General features: G+C 37.5%; 1 protein-coding gene across 5 annotated transcripts in view; it reads left to right on the top strand.

Moving 5' to 3' along the window:
- The first annotated feature begins 314 nt into the window (after positions 1-314).
- Positions 315-22,574, top strand: part of LOC109059459 (transcription factor Dp-2-like) — a 45,391-nt gene continuing 23,131 nt past the window's right edge. The window contains exons 1-4 of one of the 5 annotated variants that reach the window (XM_042738901.1): positions 375-462; positions 4,826-4,938; positions 12,598-12,670; positions 16,692-16,752. In XM_042738901.1, coding sequence (XP_042594835.1) covers positions 12,656-12,670; positions 16,692-16,752 — 76 coding nt within the window. In that variant the 5' untranslated portion in view covers positions 375-462; positions 4,826-4,938; positions 12,598-12,655. Of the gene's footprint in view, positions 463-4,825; positions 4,939-12,597; positions 12,671-16,691; positions 16,753-18,555; positions 19,142-19,323; positions 19,478-22,574 lie in introns of those variants that run through there. The other 4 variants (XM_042738900.1, XM_042738899.1, XM_042738898.1 and 1 more) reach the window with 4 other exon arrangements.

Consider the following 22,574-nt stretch of genomic DNA (forward strand, 5'->3'; position numbering starts at 1 on the left):
CCACAGAAAATCTCCCATCGCTCGTTTCAGTAACTTTTAGATACAGTAATTTTGACACAATTTACAGGTCCTCATCAACATGTGATTACTACCAGATGGCGAACCGAAGTCGCACCACGCCAAAATAACGCAGCGCCGCACAGCCTCCCATTGTTTCCTTCTGTCTGCGTACACTAATTAAAATCCAAATAAAGCACTTAAATGACTTTATTCGTCTGATTACCCCGCATAGCAAGCAGCCTTTACGCGGAGCGGCACGCCTGCTTTACATTTCGCTCAGGACAGCCAATCACCTTCCCCCTGGCGTCATACGTCACGGGCAGGTGTGACCAATCCGAGGCGACGGCTGGCTGCCACCGCCAAGCTTGTGTGCGGAGCTCAGCGGAAGTGAGCGCTTCACTCTCATTCATCCACAAGCGGTTTGTTTTGCAGTTTGACAGAGCAGCGCGACACACTCCTGAGGTAAGACGCGTCCCGGCGAGTTTAGGATAAACCTGTGAATATGTGACTAAAAAGATGAAGTGAACAACAGCAGCGTTTATTGTTTATGTGTTCAACAAAGTAGGCGCTGTCTATTATCACTTTCATAACGAGGTTTGAGTCATTAGCTTTGGGTTTCGGTTACAGCAGTGTAACGTTAGTTTAGCTGTACGTTAAATGTTTACGCGAACAAGTGCAATATCAACAAATACGAGTTCCTTCCAGATTCGAGGACGTCTCACGGCCCTGTTTTAAATTGTAAGTTAAGTTAAAATGTAATTACGGCGTTATATATTCACGTATAAAGTGCAGATAGTAGTATGTTGAGAACAGTATCTGCTCGGTTCTGACGGGATTAACGTAACGTTACCGCCGCGCTTCGGCGAGAAGTGCTTCACATTACCTCATATTTTCTTCTAATATCGTCTCAAATGGAGGTTTTGGGAAGAGCCAGGTCGTTTATTGTCGGGTAAACTCATAAAACGTTGGCCTTGAGGCGACAGTGTCACAATAAACTTCTGAGCGTTGTTACCTCAGCTCGCGCTAGCGCTGTATATTCCTCTCAGTTTTGTGTTATATGACGCGTGTTAATGTATTTAACGAACATACAGAGAATCTTATAAATATCCTCTTACCAGCTCGAATACATATAAAAGCACCATGGAGTGTACTGTGGGCTTTGATATCTGACTTACTGTAACGTTACTGTAGTGCTGAATGATTATCATAATCACGTGCCATATATGATCCTGGAGCACATAATCAGTCATAAGCAGCACAGGTATATTTGGAGCAATAGCCAACAATACATTGTATGGGTCAAAATTATCGATTTTTCCATTATGCCAAAAATCATTAGGATATTAAGATCATGTTCAATGATATTTTGTAAATTTCAGACCATAGTTATATCAAAACGTAACTTTTGATTAGTATTATGCATGGCAGAGTACTTAATTTTTGGACAACTTTAAAGGCGATTTTCTCAATATTTGGATTTTTTTGCACCCTTAGACTCCAGATTTTTAATTAGTTGTATCTCGGCCAATTATTGTCCTATCCTTACAAAACCATACATCAATGGAAAACGTATTTATTAAGAAAAATTGACGCTTATGATTGGTTTTGTGGTGCAGGGTCACATTTATATTGCACCATAGTCAACCACGCACTAAAAATCATGTTGTTAATACAGTCGTTAACAAAAAAATACAATTTTGCCATGGTACAGTGTTCAAAAACATAGTATTTCCATGGTACAGATAAAAAAAAAACACAAAAAAAAACAATGTTTTGCCATATTGCCACTTTTTAAATAACATTTACCAATATGTTCAGACGAGTTTGTCTCTTGAAATGTTTTGTTCGTGGTTTCTTTTCCCTTTGAGACTGTCTGTTTTGGTGCTGTTTTGTGGAGAAACACCTGAGCCATGTTATTTAGGCTTGTTCAGTAGGTCGTGAAGTAAACGCTGAAGAAAGTATACAAGAAGAGGCTTAAACAGAGACGCGTTTGAGAGTGTGTTTGGTGTGGTAATTGGACAAGAAAGCTGTGGAGTGTGAGGTCATGGGGTTTTTGTTGGCTTAGTGTACTGAGATTGCAGGCCAGGCTGTGTCAGATTTGAAGCAGACATCTGTCGGTCCCGCACAAACGGTCTGGATATTTAATCCTTCCAGTGGAGGAGGAGGGAAATGAGACCCCCGTCCCAGAGCTCGCAGCTTTTGTGACAGGTGTCCCCCGGCTATTCAGCACCTCAAGCAACTTCTCCCGTGTGTGTGAAGTGGTGGAGGCTTTGTCTGTTTATTTTTCTGTCTGTGGTCGAGTCTCTGCTGGCGAAGCGGAGAAAAACTCTGCGTCAGCTAGTTAAGCAGTATTGAATGTGAAGTTCAAAAGTATTGATTTGTTGACCTGCGCCTGCTTTTGTTGTGACGCAGCTGTCACGTGAGAGGCTGCGGTCTGTCTTTGTGTGTTTGTATTTGCACACGCACAAAAGAGAGTGAAAGGACAGAGAAAACACACACCGCGGATCCTTTTTGGCGCCATTTCCCAGCTGTCTTGCTCGCTGGTGTGTGCTCAGTGTCACTGTAGCATGCCCCACGGGACACACTCGTACAGTTAGCGCTCCGCCGCCTGCTTGTGTTCACAGAGCGTAGGTGTGTGTTTGTGCGTCTTGCTGTGTGTGCTGAAGCCCAGTCCTCTTGGGAGACTAAACTTAACCTTCTCCATTCATGTTGCAACAAAGCAGTTTCCATTCTAGGAAGCAGGAGATCAAGCGTTGGGTTTCCGGATTGCTCACTTTTGGACTAGTTATTTTTCATGTCAAAGAACATCAGCACTTCATGTGTAGTTTCACTATAGTTGCTCAGTAAGGCCAAAGTCCTTTTATGGCAAGTCATGTCACTCGGCGGCCGTCTCTGAAACGCCTCTCGGGCGCTCAAGTGCAACTCCTATCTCTTTGAATGGGGAAACATCAAATTCTCCAAAACTGTTCACTAAACTTGCGATTAAATTTCATATTTGAAATCACTAAATTAATCTGACAACAACTGTGTCATAAATGCTATTACTTTTGCTCAAATAGCGTTAGATCAGCCAGTCCTAAGCGCACGTCTCAGCGCGCTGACTGTTGCTTTAGCAAGTCGAGCGATTGGCTCTTTCATTTAGAAGGCGGGGCTATCTGCGATTGAGCGGCCATATTGAGCGTTGCAGTTTTCCACATTCAAAACTATACGAGTGACACATCTTGGATATTTGGATATTCTATAGTCTTTGGTAAGGCAGTGGTTCTCAGTCCTTGGCTGATAGACATCATGATGTTGAGCTGACATCGTGATACCCCCCCCCCCACCCCCCCCCCTCAAACCGCCGCATCACAATACCATTTTCTGAAAGAAAATGACGTGTATTCAGAACCCATAAAGAGAATAAATGCGAGGAAGTGGGAGGAAAATACATATTTTTATAATTTCTCTCGCAGTTATGTCATTGGTTAATTATACTGTATATAAATTGCGGGCATCAGGGAGCCGTTATTATGCCTGGCCTTGAAACTGCTTGTTTTCGTGATCGCGCTACTCTATTTATACTATGGAGCGGCAGTACTTAGATTAGATGTTTGTCAGTGGTGCTCTGCAAATCATTCACCATCGTCCTCAGTCAGCTCTCCGTACTCTGTTTATGTGGTAAGTGGAATTTTATGTACTGTAATGTAACAGGCAACCGTACATTTTAACCTAATCTTCTTCATAAACCGCCAACGTGTGTCTGACAGAACGTTACAAGTTGAAAGAACACAGGCTGTGTTTGTATGAGGGAGAGACTAATTAGAATTTCCTGCATTTCCTGATGTAGGAATCTTGGGCATCTGAAATATGGAATGTTGGACATTTAAAAAAAAAAAAGTCAATTGCTGCATTTGAACAATGCATATGTCTAAAAATACGATGTATTATCAAATTTTCTTTATTTTGACTTATTAATGGTATTATAGCAATTGATTTCAGCAGTTGCCCTGAAAGACAAAAACTGACCCTAGAGGACGTTTACAGTGATGTTGTGCTGCTGTCATCAACATTGCAGCAATTGCATTCTGACAAAATTCATAAACACCAGTGTGTGAGATCTCGCTCTCCGCAGGTGTAGTTGTACACCTGTAGTTCTTCTCTATGTTCTAGAATACAAAAGGCATCTGAGCCGGAGCCGTGGAGGCTAACCTGTGCCATGAAACTAGCGTCACGCAGTGTATTTGTGAGTGCTTCCTCTTTTCAGTGACCTTACATGACAGCATGAGTCAGGCTGTTTGTATTTCAGACACGCATACGCTCCCTCAGAAGACCAAATGTCACCCTCCTCCTCCTCTTGTCCTCTGCATAGCCCACGCTAAACAAGTCGGGCTATAGTAGCGGAGGCCTCCTGGAGAGCGCAGCTCCTTACAGCTTTGAAAGAAGGACTGATGGGGGATGCTGCTCCAAAGGCTTGCAAAGCCTCAGATCTGCAGTGTCAAACTTATTTTGTGCTTGGGACGTTAATATCATCTTGCTTAGCTGCTGTGCCCCTCTCCGTCCCACAATAAGTGGATGACCTCGCTGTTGCCATGGAGACGCACGAGTGACAGATGGAGGGGGTTACAGAAAGACGAGGGAGTGGTCTGTCCTCAAGGATGGAAACCCCCACCGCAGCTTTGGAAAATCTTGGGATTCTTGAATGGTGCAGCTCGTGCTGGTGGATTACAGCTCACCAGCTTCTTCAGCCAGCAGATCTCATAACTGACCTCACGTGAACAATAAACCACTAGTTTAACTAATTTAATAACATAAACACAACATATTGTGACTTGCACTTTCCCAGTCTGGAAGAGCAAGGGGTGCTGCAGTCTGAAGTCCAGCCTTGAGAAGAACCGCAGGTCTGGACGGGCGTTTGACGATTGAAGCCCAAACCTGCTCTGTGGCCTGACCTGACAGGTAGTTTTGCATTTTTAGACCAAGCCTGTTTTTATTTTGCATCTGACCAGATCACACATGCTTATTATGTTCATAATTTTTTATAATGATCATTTATTTTAATTGGAAGATTTGAAGACTTTTATTTACTCTTCAGGCATTAAAGTTTTTCTCGAATGCTAACACACTATAACTAACTTGTTTGGCACAATTTTCCAAACCATTCATACAGTTCCTGAAACAAAGTTTCTGTGTTTTCAGGCATATATATATATATATATATATATATATATATATATATATATATATATATATATATATATATATATATATATATATATATATATATATATATATCTATATATATATATATAATATACAGTACAGACCAAAAGTTTGGAAACATTACTATTTTTAATGTTTTTGAAAGAAGTTTCTTCTGCTCGTCAAGCCTGCATTTATTTGATCAAAAATACAGAAAAAAAATGTAATATTGTGATATATTATTACAAATTAAAATAATAGTTTTTAAATTTATTATACTTTAAATTATCATTTATTTCTGTGATGCAAAGCTGATTTTTTAGGATCATTATCACATGATCCTTTAGAAATCATTCTAATATGATGATTCATTATCAAAGTTGGAAACAGTTCTGCTGCTTATATGCTACGTTAATATTTTTTCAGAACATGTGATACTTTTTTAGGATACTTTGATGAATAAAAAGTAAAATAAAAAAAAAAAGAAGCTAAAATTTTTTTTTTTTTATAATTTTTTTGTAATAACAATATACACTACTGGTCAGTAATTTGGGGTCAGTAATTTTTTTTTTTCTTTCTTTTTTTTAATAAAATCAATACTTTTATTCAGCAAGGATGTGTTAAATTGATAAAAAGTGATAGTAAAGAAAATATATTATTAGAATATATATTATTACAATTTTTTTTTTTATTTTGAATAAATGCTTTTCTTTTTAACCTTTTATTCATCAAATATATTAGACAGCAGAACTGTTTCCAACACTCATAATAAATCAGAATATTAGAATGATTTCTAAATGATCATGTGATAGATAGACTGGATGTTACATGTGACACTGAAGACTGGAGTAATGATGCTGAAAATTCAGCTTTGCATCACAGGAATAAATTATTTTTTAAAAGTATATTCAAATAGAAAACTATTATTTTAAGTTGTAATAATATTTCACAATAATACTTTTTTTTCTGTATTTTTGATCAAATAAATGCAGGCTTGATGAGCAGAAGAAACTTCTTTCAAAAACATTAAAAATAGTAATGTTTCCAATATTTGGCCAATATTTGGCATTTTTCAAATATGGGCATCGGCGGATAAGTTTTTTTGCTTGGCCGATGTGTTCGAGGTGGGACTTTTATTTGAAGTGCACCTGACTTTAATTTTGACGGCACTGAGAATGCTCACATTCTTCCTCTTGTTCGCTGTCGTCGTTAACAGTTCTGTCTTATACAGATAAAAGTCTGTCTAATAATCAGATAGAATGGTTAAACAAAGGAATTAATCTATACAAAAAGTATTATAACGATTGCTTTTATATTATTAGTAATAGGCAAACATTATAATACTTTCTCGTTTGCCGTCAGCATTAAGCAAATACGCATTTATATAATTTAAACAAATCTTTGAATGGCTAATGAACATTTAATTTCACAAACCTTGCAAACGTAGTCGAATCCAGCTATGAGATCTTGTGAAGTGTGCATTTAATGCTTTAAACTTTAAACTCGTGATTACAAATTATGCTGCGCTTTATGCATTTGCTCATATTCATGTCATTTTCTTCTGTGTGCTGTATGTAAAATGAGTGTTACCTTGGCTTTATTTGAAAAATATGATTCCCAATGCACACAAATTTCCCAGATTACTGAGTGCCCTGTTGGTTACAGTGTTGACTTCCTTTTTAATTATATTTTTATTAAATATTTATTTATTTGTGAAAATACTTTATCATCTAAAATATAAGTATGTTTATTCTACACATTTATTTTTTAATCCATTTTCAAATGATTACAAATTTCTTAAATATTAATTTAAATAAAATATATGGGCTATTGGCCCCCCTGCTTTCCAAGATATCGGCATCCGCTGTCAAAAAAACAATATCGGTGGACCACTAGTTCATATGCAACTCTTTGGTATTTTACCTTTTCCTTTCTAGTGCTTTTCATCTACTTTACTGTATGATCTCTTTAAAGCAGTGTAATGAAACAAATGTTTTCTTACTGTAAAGCTTATTGTTAAATTTAACTGTATCTGCTATATTTACTGTAACATGTATCTGCTCTAAGTATACTGTAATAGACACTGAGCTGTAAAATGATACCTGATTGCCAAAAGAAGGTTTTTGCAACAGTGGTATGAGTTGATCTAATTAGTGTGTAAGACTATGTTGTAGTTTGTGTGTTTCTGAGGGCTTGTGTGTCATGTCATGAGGGCAAAGTTTGTTTGTTTTTTCAGCAAGATTGAATAGTTTTGAGTGGAGAGCATAATTTTGACCAGAAAATAGGAAGTATGGGGAATTAGGTGAGAAGTTATGGATTTGTGTTCAGAGTTTCGAGAAAAGGAGTCACAGTTTCAAGAAACGTGTTTAAGCAATCGAGAAAAACTATAATACTTTTTTTAAAAAATAGTTAATTTTATTTTTTAGAAGAATATTAGAATGATATCTGAAGGATAATGTGACACCAAAGACTGGAATAATGATAGTAAAAAAGTAAAGTAAAAATTCAGCTTTGAGTCACATGGATACTATATATTATATTTTAAAATATATTCAAATTAAAAATAGTTCAAATTGAGATAATATTTCACAATATTACTTTTTTTTTACTGTATTTTTGATCAAATTAATTGGTGAGCATAGGAGGAGACTTAATGAATAAATATATTCAAAAAATGTAGAATCTATATTTAAATAGCATGCAGAACTACAGTAAGAGATGACTTTATATTCTGTTGTGTTCATATTAGTGGTTGACTGATATATTGCCAAGGCCAATATATCGGCCAATATTTGGCATTTTTCAAATATCGGCATCGGCCGATAAGTTTTTTTGCTTGGTCGATGTGTTCGACTTTTATTTGAGTTGCACCTGACTTTTATTTTGACGGCTCACATTCTCCCTCTTGTTATATTATTGTTTATAACTGTTATTATTACTGTTTTTTACTGTATTTTTGATCAAATTAATTGGTGAGCATAGGAGGAGACTTAATGAATAAATATATTCAAAAAATGTAGAATCTATATTTAAATAGCATGCAGTTTTAAACATTCAGACATTCAAATATATATATATATATTTTTATTAAGCTATTATTTTACAAGTTCACACCCAAGTTTATCTTGCACCGTTGGGCTCTGTTTGGGTAGCAGATGATTAAGAACACGGATGAAACCTCAAGTACAGCAGAACTGTGGTTTGTTCTGCTTCATAAACCTCATATTCTGAGTCCATGACCCCCATCCCCCTAAACTACCCTAAAACTATCAAAGCTGGCCTGTTTCTTTAGGCCCCCCGCTACTGTGTGGATCACCTCTTCCAGGTCAGTGCTTTTCAGTCTATCGATGATCGAGATTGAAAGAAGGAAGAGGGGACAGTGACGAGCAGAGAGAGAAAGGAGGATAAAGGATGGGAAAATCAGGCTGACAGACGAAGAGCTTGGGGATTTATGGCAGGCCAACTGAAGGACGGAAGAGAATGACAATAGAGAGGGTCACCGCAGGGCGACTGCGTCTTGAGACCACATGTGTGGATGAGAGCTCACAAGTAATGGGAAGAACTGCAGGTTTCTGCTAGTAAAGTTTGGCTGAAATCTAGAAATGGAGAAATGAGGTGGCCAATAATGCTGTTGATTTATATATTGTCTATGCCAAACTTGCAGCCGTGGTGGTAAGGTGTTGTAGGTGTTGCTATGTTGTCTCAAATTGTTTATTAGTAAGTAAAAAGCAGTGTCAGTAAGAATTTTCCACTCAGAATGCAATAGATCTTTGTGTTAAGTGTGGCATTTGTGTGCATGATCATTGTAGATTTTGCATTCACCCAGTGAGCAGCTCGACACCGCAGACGAACGATGCATCTGCATGTTTACATTTAAATGCCGCCTCATCTGTTCAGAACTGTGTTGTTCTGCTTTCAATGCATCACACTGCCCTGCACATTACCGTTTTGCTGCTACTCGTTCCAGCATGTGGAAACCACAACATGACTGCGAAGAAAACAGCACAACAGTGCAGACAGTTCCATTACATAGGCCCAGAGTCATTTGACTGATAGTTTGGGTTAATACCTAATCCATCTAGTAATCAAAGCTTGTAAAAGATCAACATCAAGCAATTACAATGGCATTTTTAAACATGTGTAAATGCTCATATATCTGATTGTGGATTTGAGGGAATTGTGGTGCATTGCGAACCTGACACTTACATTTTCAAGAAAATGTGTGTGGTACTGGTGGTTGCCAAGGCTGTGCAGTTGTTAAAGTGTTCTGTGTAGCTTTTAAGGTATTGTAGATAGTTGTCAGGGTGTTGAGTTGTTTTCTAGGTGGCTGTTTACTGGCCCAAGTCCTTCTTAAGTCTCTGATATTCTATGCTTTGCAAAAAACCCACTTACATCAAGAAACCCTTTTTCAACATTGATGTGAAAATGCACCGTCCAGACTTAAATTATTGTAATTCATGAACGCCTTTTTAACAAATCCTAAGGATGGTCTCTTTTTAAAGAAGACAAAAAGACAGCAGATTGTGAAAGCAATACATTTTGCAATCTAAACTTGCTATAAAAGTCAAAGTCATATTTCTAATTAAGTTATGTTCCAAATTTAAAGTTGATATTACAAAAACTGAGGTTCCGGTAAGATTTTGTTTAGGCGCTGTACTAAAAATAGCCACCATTGAATTTTTATGAATTTTCTATTCACAAACCAATACATTGCTGATATTACTTCTGTGTAGGGTTGGGTTTTGAAAACCGGTTCCAGATTACCAAGAACTGGGTATTCGTTAAGACACGTGCATTTCAATTCTGCTTAATGATTCTGCTTTTTTAATGTGATTTAAAACGATTTAAGTGCAGGAAAGGAAAGAACTTTCATCTTGTTTGCATGCAGCGCACACGTCTAAAGTGTGAGCATAGAGAACAGAGATCAGAGAACAGATTAGAGAACAGCAGCCTCGATGCGCCTTCCCATCAAAAAAGGTTAATTGACCCTTTGGAAAAACAAAAAGAAAATCTAGAACAATTTGCACTTTTCCTTTTTCCAGGCCTTTGGAGTTTGCATATCAAATATGATACAGTAGGCTTTATAAGGTTTTGTGTGTCTTTAGACTCTGGTCCCTCCTTTGCTATGCTCTATAGGATGTTTTTACTTAACTAGGCATAAGGTAGATTGCTTAGAAAAGCAACAACACACCTCTTCTCAACAAGCCTCTTGATTTATGGCACCATTCTTGTCTCAAGTTCAATACTTGGGGTTAAGAATTTGAACAATTTGAACTCAAGTATGAGTATTTAGTGATGCTTTTGTTAGCAAGCACCACTAACTAGACGAACAAACCTTTTGTTGTGATTAAGAACAAGCACATGAGTTTCAACAAATGCAGGTCAGTAAAGCCCAGTGATCTCAAGAGACTTTTTAAAAGACTTTTTCAAAGCACAACAACAGACTTGATTTACAGTGTGTAAGTGAAATCTTTTGTCATTATGCGCTTGCTGTGCTGTGCTGTCCTGCTCCACTCTTACTCGGCAACAAGTCGTCTCTTTAGTGTCATGTCACCAGAGCAATGTGTCGAGCCACAGCGACCCAAGTTCCCTTACATTTACTGGGTGGCCTCTGCCTCACCCAGGACAAGAGAAATAGGGACTGGGGGAGGGCAAATGACACAGAAAAGGAGAGACCTCCAGCCACTTTGAAGCTCCTCTCTGGTTCCTGTGTCAGGCTGCTCCCCCGTGGGACAAAAGGCCTTTATGTGTGGCTGTAGGGGGGTATTGTGGGACTGGGGCGGTGGGCGGCAGGGCTAGATCCCCCCGTCTATTGATCTGCACGGTCCATTCTGCCTCACCCCTCCACTACAGCCAGGCTTACCAGCTGTCTGCTCTGCGCCTCTCCCAAACCGGCCACAATGACACACGCGGATCATATGGGCATCCGCATTAGCATGCTTATGGTGCTTTTGCACTGCGTGGTACGACTCGGCTCAGCACTGCGTGGTACGACTCGGCTCAGCTCGGCTCAGCACGGCTCGGTTTGCATTTCCACTGCAGTTTAGTATCGCTTTAGAGTAGGCGGAATTATTCACATGTCATTATAGTTGTGCTACCTCTATTGCCTGAGACTTAAAGGAACTTCGTGGAGACACGCATGAGATCTATTTAGTGTTGTGCATGGAAAGCATGGGTGCTTTGCATAAAGGTGACCACTGAGCGCATGTAGCGTGATAACAACAACATCAAAGTGCCTTCTCAGCAGTTGACCTACAATTTGTGGTGTGACCTTTGCTCACTCGCATACATTGGTTTACTTTTGCCAATAAACATTTGCTGCAGTTATGCAAGTCATATATTATGCAGTGTCTAAATAGTGTCGAAATCTGTGGCTAGTGTTGAAGAGGTTTACTTTGGCAACTGCATTGCTTTCATTTCATTTAGTTTATAAAGTTCCTTATATAAAAACTTGAGTGTCATGCTTCCAGTATGTTGGTGTAACATTGCAGTATTTTGCAATAAGACTACACAAGCATACTCATCGCAAGTAGGCTGTTGGTGCATTCTAGTAGTTGAATGCACATTATTGCTACCACAATGTTGTCATTATGAGTGGGGAAACTGTGAACTTTCTTTAAGCACCAAGATTTTAAGGGGACGAGAAAATATGATGGATACAAAATATGCTTCAGTTGTATTGATAGAGAGAAGTAGTTTAAATCTTCCTGAAGTTAAATGCTTATAGCCAGCTGATCGAGTAATAATGCATCCATTTGATGAACCCCCTTGAGGTGTGTCTCTGTGTGACTACACTTATTTTACACTTACTAATGTTTTCAGTGTCTCCCCTCTCACTGTATGGGGACAGTCCTCATGAACTTCATCTCCAGAGCTGCTCTGAGAGCTGCTTATCAAATTTCATTTGATAAAACTATTGCAGATACGCACAAAAACTCAAAGGTCTTCACGATAACCTGCCAAAAGAAACGTTTGTCTGATCTTGAAGAAATTATTGCGGAAATATATTACTATTGTACAGCAGAAATAAAGAAATAAATAAACAAATACTATATACTATACTACACTATGTAAAACACACTTTATACACGGTCACAAAGTTCGCTCCTCATCAAATGTAGGTCTACTCAGTATGTGTTTTCTGTCTGCTGTTTTATGTTTGTGTAATAGACAAACATACCCCCCCCCCCCCACACACACACCCACTCACACTTTCCGCTGGGGGAGAAAGTTTGGAGGTTACCTGCTGTGTGAATCCTCTCCATCATCCTCATCCAGAGCTTTCCTCTCCTCTAACAGTCTTCATCATTGTCACAAAGGCAGGCTAAATGTGTGTTTTTGCTACAGTGCACACATACCTGATCGTTCGTGTGTGTGTGTGTGTGTGTGTGTGTGTGTGTGTGTGTGTGTCTACAGGGGCCGTGTAGCTCTGAGCGTGAGGGGATCTGACCAGAAAGAGCCCTTCATCTTCAGTATGATGGCCAACACGGTGAGTGCTTTTGGTAATGTCAACTTGTGTAATTAAAGAGACTTTCTGATCTTTGTCAGGTCTGTTACGATTCAAGTGTCAACATGTTAAAACCACTGTTTGCACTGTTGACAAAACAAAAGTGAAAGAGTTCTTTTGAAAGTGGGACTTCACTCTTAAAAATAAAGGTTCCAAAAGGGGTTTCACAGCGATGCCACAGAAGATCCAGTTTTGCTTCCCCAAAGAACCTTTCAGTGAACAGTTCTTAAAAGAACCATTTTTTTCTTAGATTGAAGAATGAATGAAATGGTTCCATGGATGGTAAAGGTTCTTTGTGGAACCATTGATTCCAATAAAGAACCTTTATTTTTGCGGTGCTGAATTCTGCTCTATTGCTAATGTAAAACATATTTTGTGAACATAATAATGCTATTACAGGGATCCAGACTTATATTTGACAGCAGTGTCTCTGGTGCTGCCAAACTCAACACATACACCTGATTTGATTGCACCAAATGATATAATAATGATTAATACCATTGAAATATTGATGTTTTTTCTCTTTGAATCACACATTTGACAGTAGCTTGAGTTGACATTAGCAGTAGCTTGAGGTGGGATGGAAATGTACATTTATTTTTATTAAAAACAGTAACATCTGTTTATAGGGTAAAATGTAAATATTCGAACTGACTCATGAGTTAAGACTCGTATTAATATGCAAATGATCATGATATCCACAGGAAAAAAAGTAACTATGTTTTCTATTTCTATAACTGAGTGGTTTATCTTAAACACATTTAGTTAGGTCTAAGGATTTTTCTAGTTGACTTAAATATACTGAATCTTTAATGTACAGCCTATTCCGCACAAGTTTGCTCATGCATTAAGCTTGTCGCAAAGGACCAGCAAAAGTAATGACTTTGAATATATCAGAAAAATAGCAAAGATGTATTTGAATTATGTTTTAATAAACTAGTATTTTCTGATTCCGTGTTGGCTGTAAAGGTGAATTTGATGATGCTTACTCGATGACACACCTTTTAGAGAGAAATGCACCTTTCATATGGATTACATAATCAGAGAGTAGCCTCTTCTGGTCGACTATTACGGGGCCAGCCCTACATTTAGTATAAAATGCACAAAATAATGCACAAAACCCACTAAGCTTAATAACAAAGGATACTGTAATTAAATTCAATTACTGATAACATTACATCGGAATATGCCACATTTCTACCCCAATACCATGTTACAGTTTAGGGTTACTAAAGTAAATACTGTAATGTTATTGTTAGCAACATTATATGACCCCTTTAACACAGTTCAGGCACTGTAACAGTTTATCAGATCTTAAGGTCCTTGCACTCGGAGTCTGAAATTTTCATATGCGTTTTTTTTTTCCAGATCTGTTTTTTTTTTCCTGTATTTTTTGTATTGTTCGATTCGTATCCTTTCCTATCAAAATGCTTGCTACAGATGTAAAAAAAAAATTATTTGTGACTGACGAAAGTTTCGGAGGCAGTGTGTAAACATGACTGACTTAGGGTCATATATATATATATATATATATATATATATATATATATATATATATATAATATATATATATATATATATATATATATATAATACTCTTTTAGTATATATATATATAAATATAAAATATATATATATAATATAATGACTCACAGCTGGAGGATTTTAAAAACAATTTATTTATTTTTATTTTTATATATATATATATATTTATTTATTTATTTATATATATATATATATATATATATATATATATATATATACATACATACATACATACATACATACATACGTGTGAAAATTTTGGTTTAGAATTTTGGACTCCGTGTGCAAAGACCCTTAGTTTAAAATTTTCTGTCTTAAATCTTCTTGAACAAAATATTCCCAAAACTCATTGATTTTTTTTAGATAGAACTGTTACACTCTTTTATCTTCTGCTAACTGAGAGCCTCTGTCTAACATTTCTCTTTTAGTTTAAATGCCTCTGTGATGTCCTGTTGATTAAATCATGGTGACACGCTCCACAACCTCCGACCCCTGTGAATAGCTGTCTCTGTAAACTCCACCGACATCTGTTTGCTCGTCCGTTTAAAGCCTTTCATTCTATAGCTTTTGGCAGTCTTTCACTTGCTAACGCTGCTGATTTGATGTAGCCCTCTGACTGAGTGTTTCAGTGATGATTTAACAGTCAAGTCAAGTCATCTTTATTTATATAGCGCTTTATACAAAACCGATTGTGTCAAAGCAACTGAACAACATTAATTAGGAAAACAGTGTGTCAATAATGCAAAATGACAGTTAAAGGCAGTTCATCATTGAATTCAGTGATGTCATCATGCAGCTCAGTTCAGTTTAAATGGTATCTGTGCAATAATTTGCAATCAAGTCAACGATATCGCTGTAAATGAAGTGTCCCCAACTAAGCAAGCCAGAGGCGACAGCGGCAAGGAACCAAAACTCCATCAGTGACAGAATGGAGAAAAACCAGGCTCAGTCGGGGGGCCAGTTCTCCTCTGGCCAGACGAAACCAGCAGTTCAATTCCAGGCTGCAGCAAAGTCAGATTGTGCAGAGGACTCAAACTGTGGTCTTGTCCCGGTGGTCGTCTGAGACAAGGTCTTTACAGGGGATCTGTATCTGGGGCTCTAGTCCTGGTCTCCGCTGTCTTTCAGGGCTGTAGAGGTCCTTTCTAGGTGCTGATCCACCATCTGGGCTGGATACAGACTGGATCTGGTGGCTATGGTGACCTCGGAATAAGAGAGAAACAGACTACTATAAGCGTAGATGCCATTCTTCTAACGATGTAGCATGTCCATCGGGTGTTATGGGAAGTGTTCCCGGTTCCGGTTTACCTAATTAATGCAGCCTAAAAATCCTTTAACAGATTTGGATATTAGAAGCGTATTAGTGTGTTACTAATACAGCCAGGTACATCGTGAGGAAATCGGTTCACATTTTTGTTCAGAGATATGGTCATCCTACAGTATATGGTGGAGCTTGCAGGTTTTTTTCTCTAATGTCGTGACCTACCACAGAAGCAGCTGCTGCTGTGAGATACACACTATCAGTTCAGAAACAGAGCGCTGTCCTGGGTTTTCCATACACTAAACTGAGGCCTGTAGGACTCACAGTTCAGTACTCACACTTCAGAAACAATGTGTAAATTATAAAAGGAATGAAAACAAATAATGGAATAATTTTTGGACTCTTTAGATATTTGTTTGGGTGCAAATTTGTAATTTGAAAAACTTTATCTAACCACATCAATTTGTCATATTGTCAAGCAAAGCATCAAAAAAAGATTTTAAAAGATAAAAGAAAAGATATAATGTGCTGTTCAAAATGAAAACAAAAGTACTGACACATTCTGGTTGTCAAACATGGGTCATGTTTATTATTAATGTGATGAACTACAAGTTAGACGCCTGAGGGAACTGACTTCTTTCAGTCAAATAAGTTGTTAGAAAAGTGAAATTACTTGAAAACCATTCAAACATTATTTGTTTGCAGATGCCACATGGTTTATCTAATATAATGACATGCATTATTGTGTAATTTAAGTTTGGGATGGTTTTATTCAGAATTTTGAATGGAATATCTGTAAACTTTGACAAGTGACAGCCCCCAACAATAAAATACATATGTCATGATTCAGTGTATCACAATCATAATTGGATGTGAGAGACACAGTCATTGAAATCTGTTTCAATCTCTCATGAGTTTAGCTTGTTTAGACTGATTGTTCTTCATTAATTAAATTTGAGAAATGATAAACATGCACTGTAAGTAGTAATAAGAAATTATAAATAATATGCAAGGATATAAAGTATCAATTCAGTGCCATGAGCAAAATATTTAGCAAATGCCTGATTTATGATTTGAAAAAATCCTAATACAGTATCTCTCGTTTTTGTTTGGCTTAAAAATGTGCTGACTTTTAGTATAAATTGCTTGGTTTGACATTTTGCTGTCTATTATAATGACATTCATTTAAACTCTTCTCAGGTTGGCGCAGCGGCTCTGTGTGGAGACCTGAAGGCCTTTCTGAACCAAAACCTTTCCAAAGGTAAAAATAACTCCTTGTTACTCTGTAATATGTATTTATTTGCAGACAAATTTGTGTGACGCATAAGTTCAGAAATAAATAGATCTAAGTTAATGAATTATCTTAGTACAAGGGCTGATTCTTCAAGTGCAGGTTCATTTAGAGTGCAATAAACTATTTCCATATGCTTTCATTTTTCAGTTTGGCAGTAAAAAAAAATTGCAGGCAATTACTGGCAGGCAGTGAACTTTTATGTACTATAGACCGAAATGGCTGCATTCAAAGTGAAAAGGAGGGGTCTGGGCATTGAACAATAAACATTCAAGAAATAATTACTCGTCTAATTGCACCACACACACAGACATTAAGTGACTGACTGAGACTCAAACCCATTCTGGTGTCGTAGGTTTCATTATAACGTGACAGAACATTAACAGTGATTCCTAAAATATGTTTGATAGCTCCATACCATAATAAAGCTCGTTTAATTAAGTGTTGAGACTTTCCCTCAAGTACTAACAGTATGCACGCTGTGAAATATAGATTTTTCCTTTTCTAATTAACTATGATCTTCATTTAAACAATTCAATGTTGATTGCTAAAGTCCCAAGATTCATCTTACCTTTCAGTGAATGCATAAAAAAAAAAATGTGTTGTCTTCAATATGAATTGCATCAGTGCTCAACTGCTAACTGCATCACATAATCAACAAGAACTATCAAAGTATGAATCAGACTCTGAGAATGCTGTTGGTTTCTTTAGCATGCATCATATAATTATATCTATCTTTGTTTATAGAACAGTGTAATTCTGTCCTGCCTTGCCTGCATTTAAGATGGGTGACGCCTTTTAATTTAGGCTTTTATTTACATCTTAGCATTTATCAACACACACACACATTGTAAACACAGAAGCTCACAGCACATGCACAAGAACCAATGAGGTTTGTTCTAGTACATGGTGCATGCAAAAAAATTATTTGCTCATCATATAAAGGGCTCGTATCTCTTCACAAGACTTGAGTACATTTCTTGATTCATTTTTACGAAGCCTTTATGTCCTTTTTGGATCTTTTTTTTCTGGACTTTCAGTAGAGGGACAGAAACATTTCAGGTTTCATTAAAAATATCTTAGTTTGTGTTTTTGAAGATGAAGTCTTAGGAGTTTGGAAGGACATGGGGATTTTCATTTTTGACTGAAGTAAGCTTTTAAGGTAAAACGTTTTAAATCACCACTAAATGCACCTTTAAATTGGAATCAGACAAAATCATGGGTTTATGAATCAGAATCGAACTGTAAAATCAGTGCGGATACTACAGTGTTGTTTAACTGTAGATTTAAAGAAATATTTAGAAATTAAATACATATGCTAAGTTCCATTGATGCATCTGTGATACTACTATAACAAACATGAAAACGGTGACTATGTGTGCATGTGCACCAATAATATGATTATTTCAGTGACGGTGCATGTAAACAGTAGTTCTTTCTATGAGGTGAATGTATAGCCATATACTACATTTTCCAGAATAGCCTATAGGTGGTGTTTTTTCCTTTCATCTTTGTTTATAGTGTTTATAATGTTTGTGAACATTTTATTTACCGATATTTTACATTATTTCTAAATGCAATAATGAATGCAGCATATGCACTGATGTGATTTATCCCGTTTTAGTTTCTCTCTCAAAAAATGCAGTTTTTCCCCAGTGTGACTTTCATATTCAGGTGTGAGTTAATTGCTGGAAAATATGGTACACTCCAGCTGCCCATTAATAAAACTGATGTTACTGTAAGAAAAGTTTTTGTTGGAGTGGATGAAGACAGCAGTTAGAGAAGTTTAACGTCGCTCCAGTCTTTTCAAGACTTGTGATTGAACACTTTTTAATTGTCACTGGCACTCGTCCAGTTGTGCATTTCCAATGCCGCTTGGGTGCCAAATAAACCCCGTGCACACGTCCAGTTGTGCTTTCCTCTAGTGCTGCTGGTCACGCCAGTCTTATGGCGCGAGCTCAGCGTGACATGTGTTCAGGCCGCTCCATTGTGCAGCCACACATCTATTCAGATCTCCTGCTCTCTGGGGCTTTCCACTGCTCTCAGATCAGTCCAGGCCAGAGCAATCGCCCGCCTGCTCTCTGAGCGGCCCGCAGGAGCTGTGAGAAGGCCGGCATATGTGCGCATACAGAGGGAGGAAGTCCTGCAGCAGGCACACACACGCTCTCATTGAGCGCATTTCCCACTCGGCACGGGTGAAAGACTGAGTGCGGCTGGGTGGACTCCCTCTGCGCTCGCTCGGCAATGCCTGGCCAGCCTCTCAAGTTTCTACTGAATGGTAACAAAAGGGACCCACACAGAGAGAGAGGAACACCAGGTCCCAGCCTGCCTTCGAAACATGCTCTCCACTCCTTTTCAGGTAAATCCTGCACCCCTGCTTTTTTTTCCCCGTTCTGTCGCTCTCTTTGTTGCAGGCATTCAGGGATTGTGTTGGAGCAGCTGGGAAGGCTGCACGTGTGTCGCGACGGCATGCTGAGAGGAACACACTCACTCTCTCTCTCTCTCTCTCTCTCTCTCTCTCTCTCCCTCGCTCTGGGTCACTGTGGAAGTTCCTCCACGGCTCTGTGTTCAGGGGGAGGGTTGAAGCGGACGTCCCAGTCTGTGTGTGGGTCTAAAACTTAAACTTTTTATTAGAAAAGGAATAGTTAAAGGTGAAGTATGGAGGTGCTAGTCGTGCCGCTTCATAAACAAACAGGTAAAGAGGACGGTACAAACTTTGTATAGTTTTATAACTTTTCAAATAGCTTTATAAAGAGGTCTTTTTTTTTTCTTTTTTTTGTTATTGCTTTCCATACTCTTAAAAATAAAGGCTATTTTTGGCTTGGATGGTTCCATAAAGAACCTTTAACATCAGTGGAACCTTTCAGATGCACTTATAATGTTCTAAAGTGTGCAGAAAGTTTCTTTATTTAAATGTTCTTCACAATAATAATAATAATAATAAAAAAGTTTTCTTTTAAGAACCGTTTGCTGAAATGTAGCCCAAACCTTTATTTTTAAGAGTGTAATGTGGTTCCAAATATGTGTTTAAGCGAGTGTTTTTGTTGCTGCAGAGCTGGGTTGTTGTGTTTGGTCGTTGGTGAGAGTCTCTCTGATGTTTCTCAGGCACTGATGTGGTTTCGAGTCGTGTTGAGCAAACGCTGGAGTCTGTTTGGGCTGCCCCAGGAAGTAACTGTGTGCTTTCCTCCTGTTGTCTTGGCCCACGTAGTGTTTTCTTTTTGATGTCTTCCGTTATGCACCTGCATTTATCTGTGTGTATCATGCATTTGTGTAACGCTGAGCACACTGTGTGTGTGGTTTATGATATAGCGCACACATTGGGCTCAATATTTGTGTGTGTGTGTGTGTGTGTGTGTCCCGGGCTGCTGCTCAGCTGTATTCTAATGTGGCTTTGCTCATTGTTGCTGTAAAGAGCATGTGGCACTGAGGCATTCCTGCGCTGAGGCCTCGCACAAAACCCCTTCAGACTTCAGCCAGTACTGCTGCTGTACGCTCACCATCTGGAGCAGATTGTGAGGATTCATTCAGACTACACTGACACTTTCTTACCTTTCAATATGAAATACTTGAACTGGGTTTGAAATTTTGCAGAAAGGTTGCCCTAAAAACTACTTTATGACATTTCTCACAATCATTTGTGTTCTTTGAAAGCTGTATGACTGACTTCCACAGAACACAGAATGAAAAGCCGAACCACTTTTTCCATAAATGAAAGCTGTCAAGCCTTAAAAAGGATGAACAAATACCCATAAAACAAGTAATATGAATACAGTATGTTTGAGGAACAGAATGAAATATGTTGTCATAAGGGATGCATGATATTGGATTTTTGCCGATATCTGATATGCTGATAATTTTAACTCATTTTGGCCGATAGCCAATGCCGATACCGATATATATATATATATATATATATATATATTTTTTTTTTAATTTTGGTTAGTTTTTAACAAGAACTTATTTGCTAAAATTAAACAATAATAAAATTATTTTATAATGACAGTACATTAAAGATTTGAAAATAACTATATATAAACTATATATTAATCACTGCATTTTTTTTTATCAGAAATATGCAGTGGTAACCTTGACATTTTATTTTATGATTTAACATTTGTAAATGTTCTAAAGCAAAAGACTTGTAAAAACTCTGAAAATCTTTTAGAGCTCCTAACTTGGAAAAAAAATATAATTATTAAATTATATTAAAATTTATTGATTGGTTAGTGTATATATAAATATTTTTTTTTTGTGTGTTGTTTTGGTTTTTTTTTTTTTTTTTTTTTGTGTGAGATATATTCTGACGTTTAAATCAAAACATACTCATGATTTTATGGCATCAATTACTTCTTTATTTAATCGGAAGCACAGTTTTAAATATTATTTGTGTATTTTGCTTTCATTTTATTAGAAGTAGGGCAACAGCGCCCCCTACGGAATTGAAAACTCTGCACCGATATCTTGATAACCGATGTGCAGAACCGATATTTATTTATTGTTTTTCTTTTGTTTTAGTCACAGTTGTTAGCATTGAACTGAAAAAAAAATAACGTTTATCTGCGAGATAATTTTTTTACGAAAGTTATACAGTTAATGTTAAAATAATTTAGTTTTAAATGAGTGGCTCATCCTAAAAACTACATATGGTCGTCATGCTGGGACATCCCTGAGCATCAACCGAGACTATATTTATAAGCATAAACAACAGAGAGAGAATTAATGTTTTACTTAATTCAACATTTAATTTATTTAAAAATCTCATTCGTGCATTAATGGTTCATGTGTTATTAGTTTCTTAAAGGGATTTTCCCCCTAAAATGAAAATTGTCATTAATCACTTACCCCCATGTCGTTCCAAAACTATGAAACCTTTGTTCATCTTCAGAACACAATTTAAGATATTTTGGATGAAAACCGGGAGACCTGTGACTGTCCCATAGTAAATAGCAGTGTCAAGGTCCATAAAATGTATGAAAGTCGTTGTCAGAATACTCCATCTGCCATCAGACGTGCTGTTTTCCTTCAAATCAAAGCTAAATGCATGTAGAAACAGCACATCCTTGTGGCGCGGATGACACAGAAGAGCATACGCAGCATACGGTGATATGGAGAGACACAGACGAGATCGTTGACAAAGTAATTGTTGAATAAAGTCGTTATTTTGGCAGATGGAGTAATCTGACAGCGACTTTCATACCTTTTATGGACCTTGACACTGTTATTTATTTGGCAGTCTATGGGACAGTCATAGGCCTCCAGGTTTTCATCCAAAATATTTTAAATTGTGTTCCAAAGACGAACGGAGCTTTTACAGGTTTGGAACGACATGGTATCCCCATGTCATTCCAAACTCGTAAAAAGCTTCGTTCGTGATTAATGACAAAATTTTCATTTTGGGGTGGAGTATCCCTTTAACCTGTGAACAGTTGTAATGGCAGTCTTGCGGTTCTCAAAACGCCCAAAGATGGTGCATTTATTGATGTGTCCAATACTACAAAACTGATATCCGTTTATGGAAAAATGCTTAAATATCAGGGAAAATATCGGTTGAACCGATTATTACCAATCTCCATTTAGAAGTCAAATCAAGCTAAATAATTCTTATTGTTGTCATGGAATATTAAAGTGTTTATTGTAAATGATTTATCTGTACACATCATTTATAAAGAATTCCTGCATAATCTTTAATCAGAAACGACTACGGTTTTCTGATGACTTGATCATTAACGTGAGGGCAGAGCTATAATGCTTTCTAACAGCCAGAGGAGTCTGACACCCACTTGAAACAATCA

This window comes from Cyprinus carpio, chromosome B15 (genome assembly GCF_018340385.1).
Source record: "Cyprinus carpio isolate SPL01 chromosome B15, ASM1834038v1, whole genome shotgun sequence".
In the NCBI taxonomy this organism is placed as follows: Eukaryota; Metazoa; Chordata; class Actinopteri; order Cypriniformes; family Cyprinidae; genus Cyprinus; species Cyprinus carpio.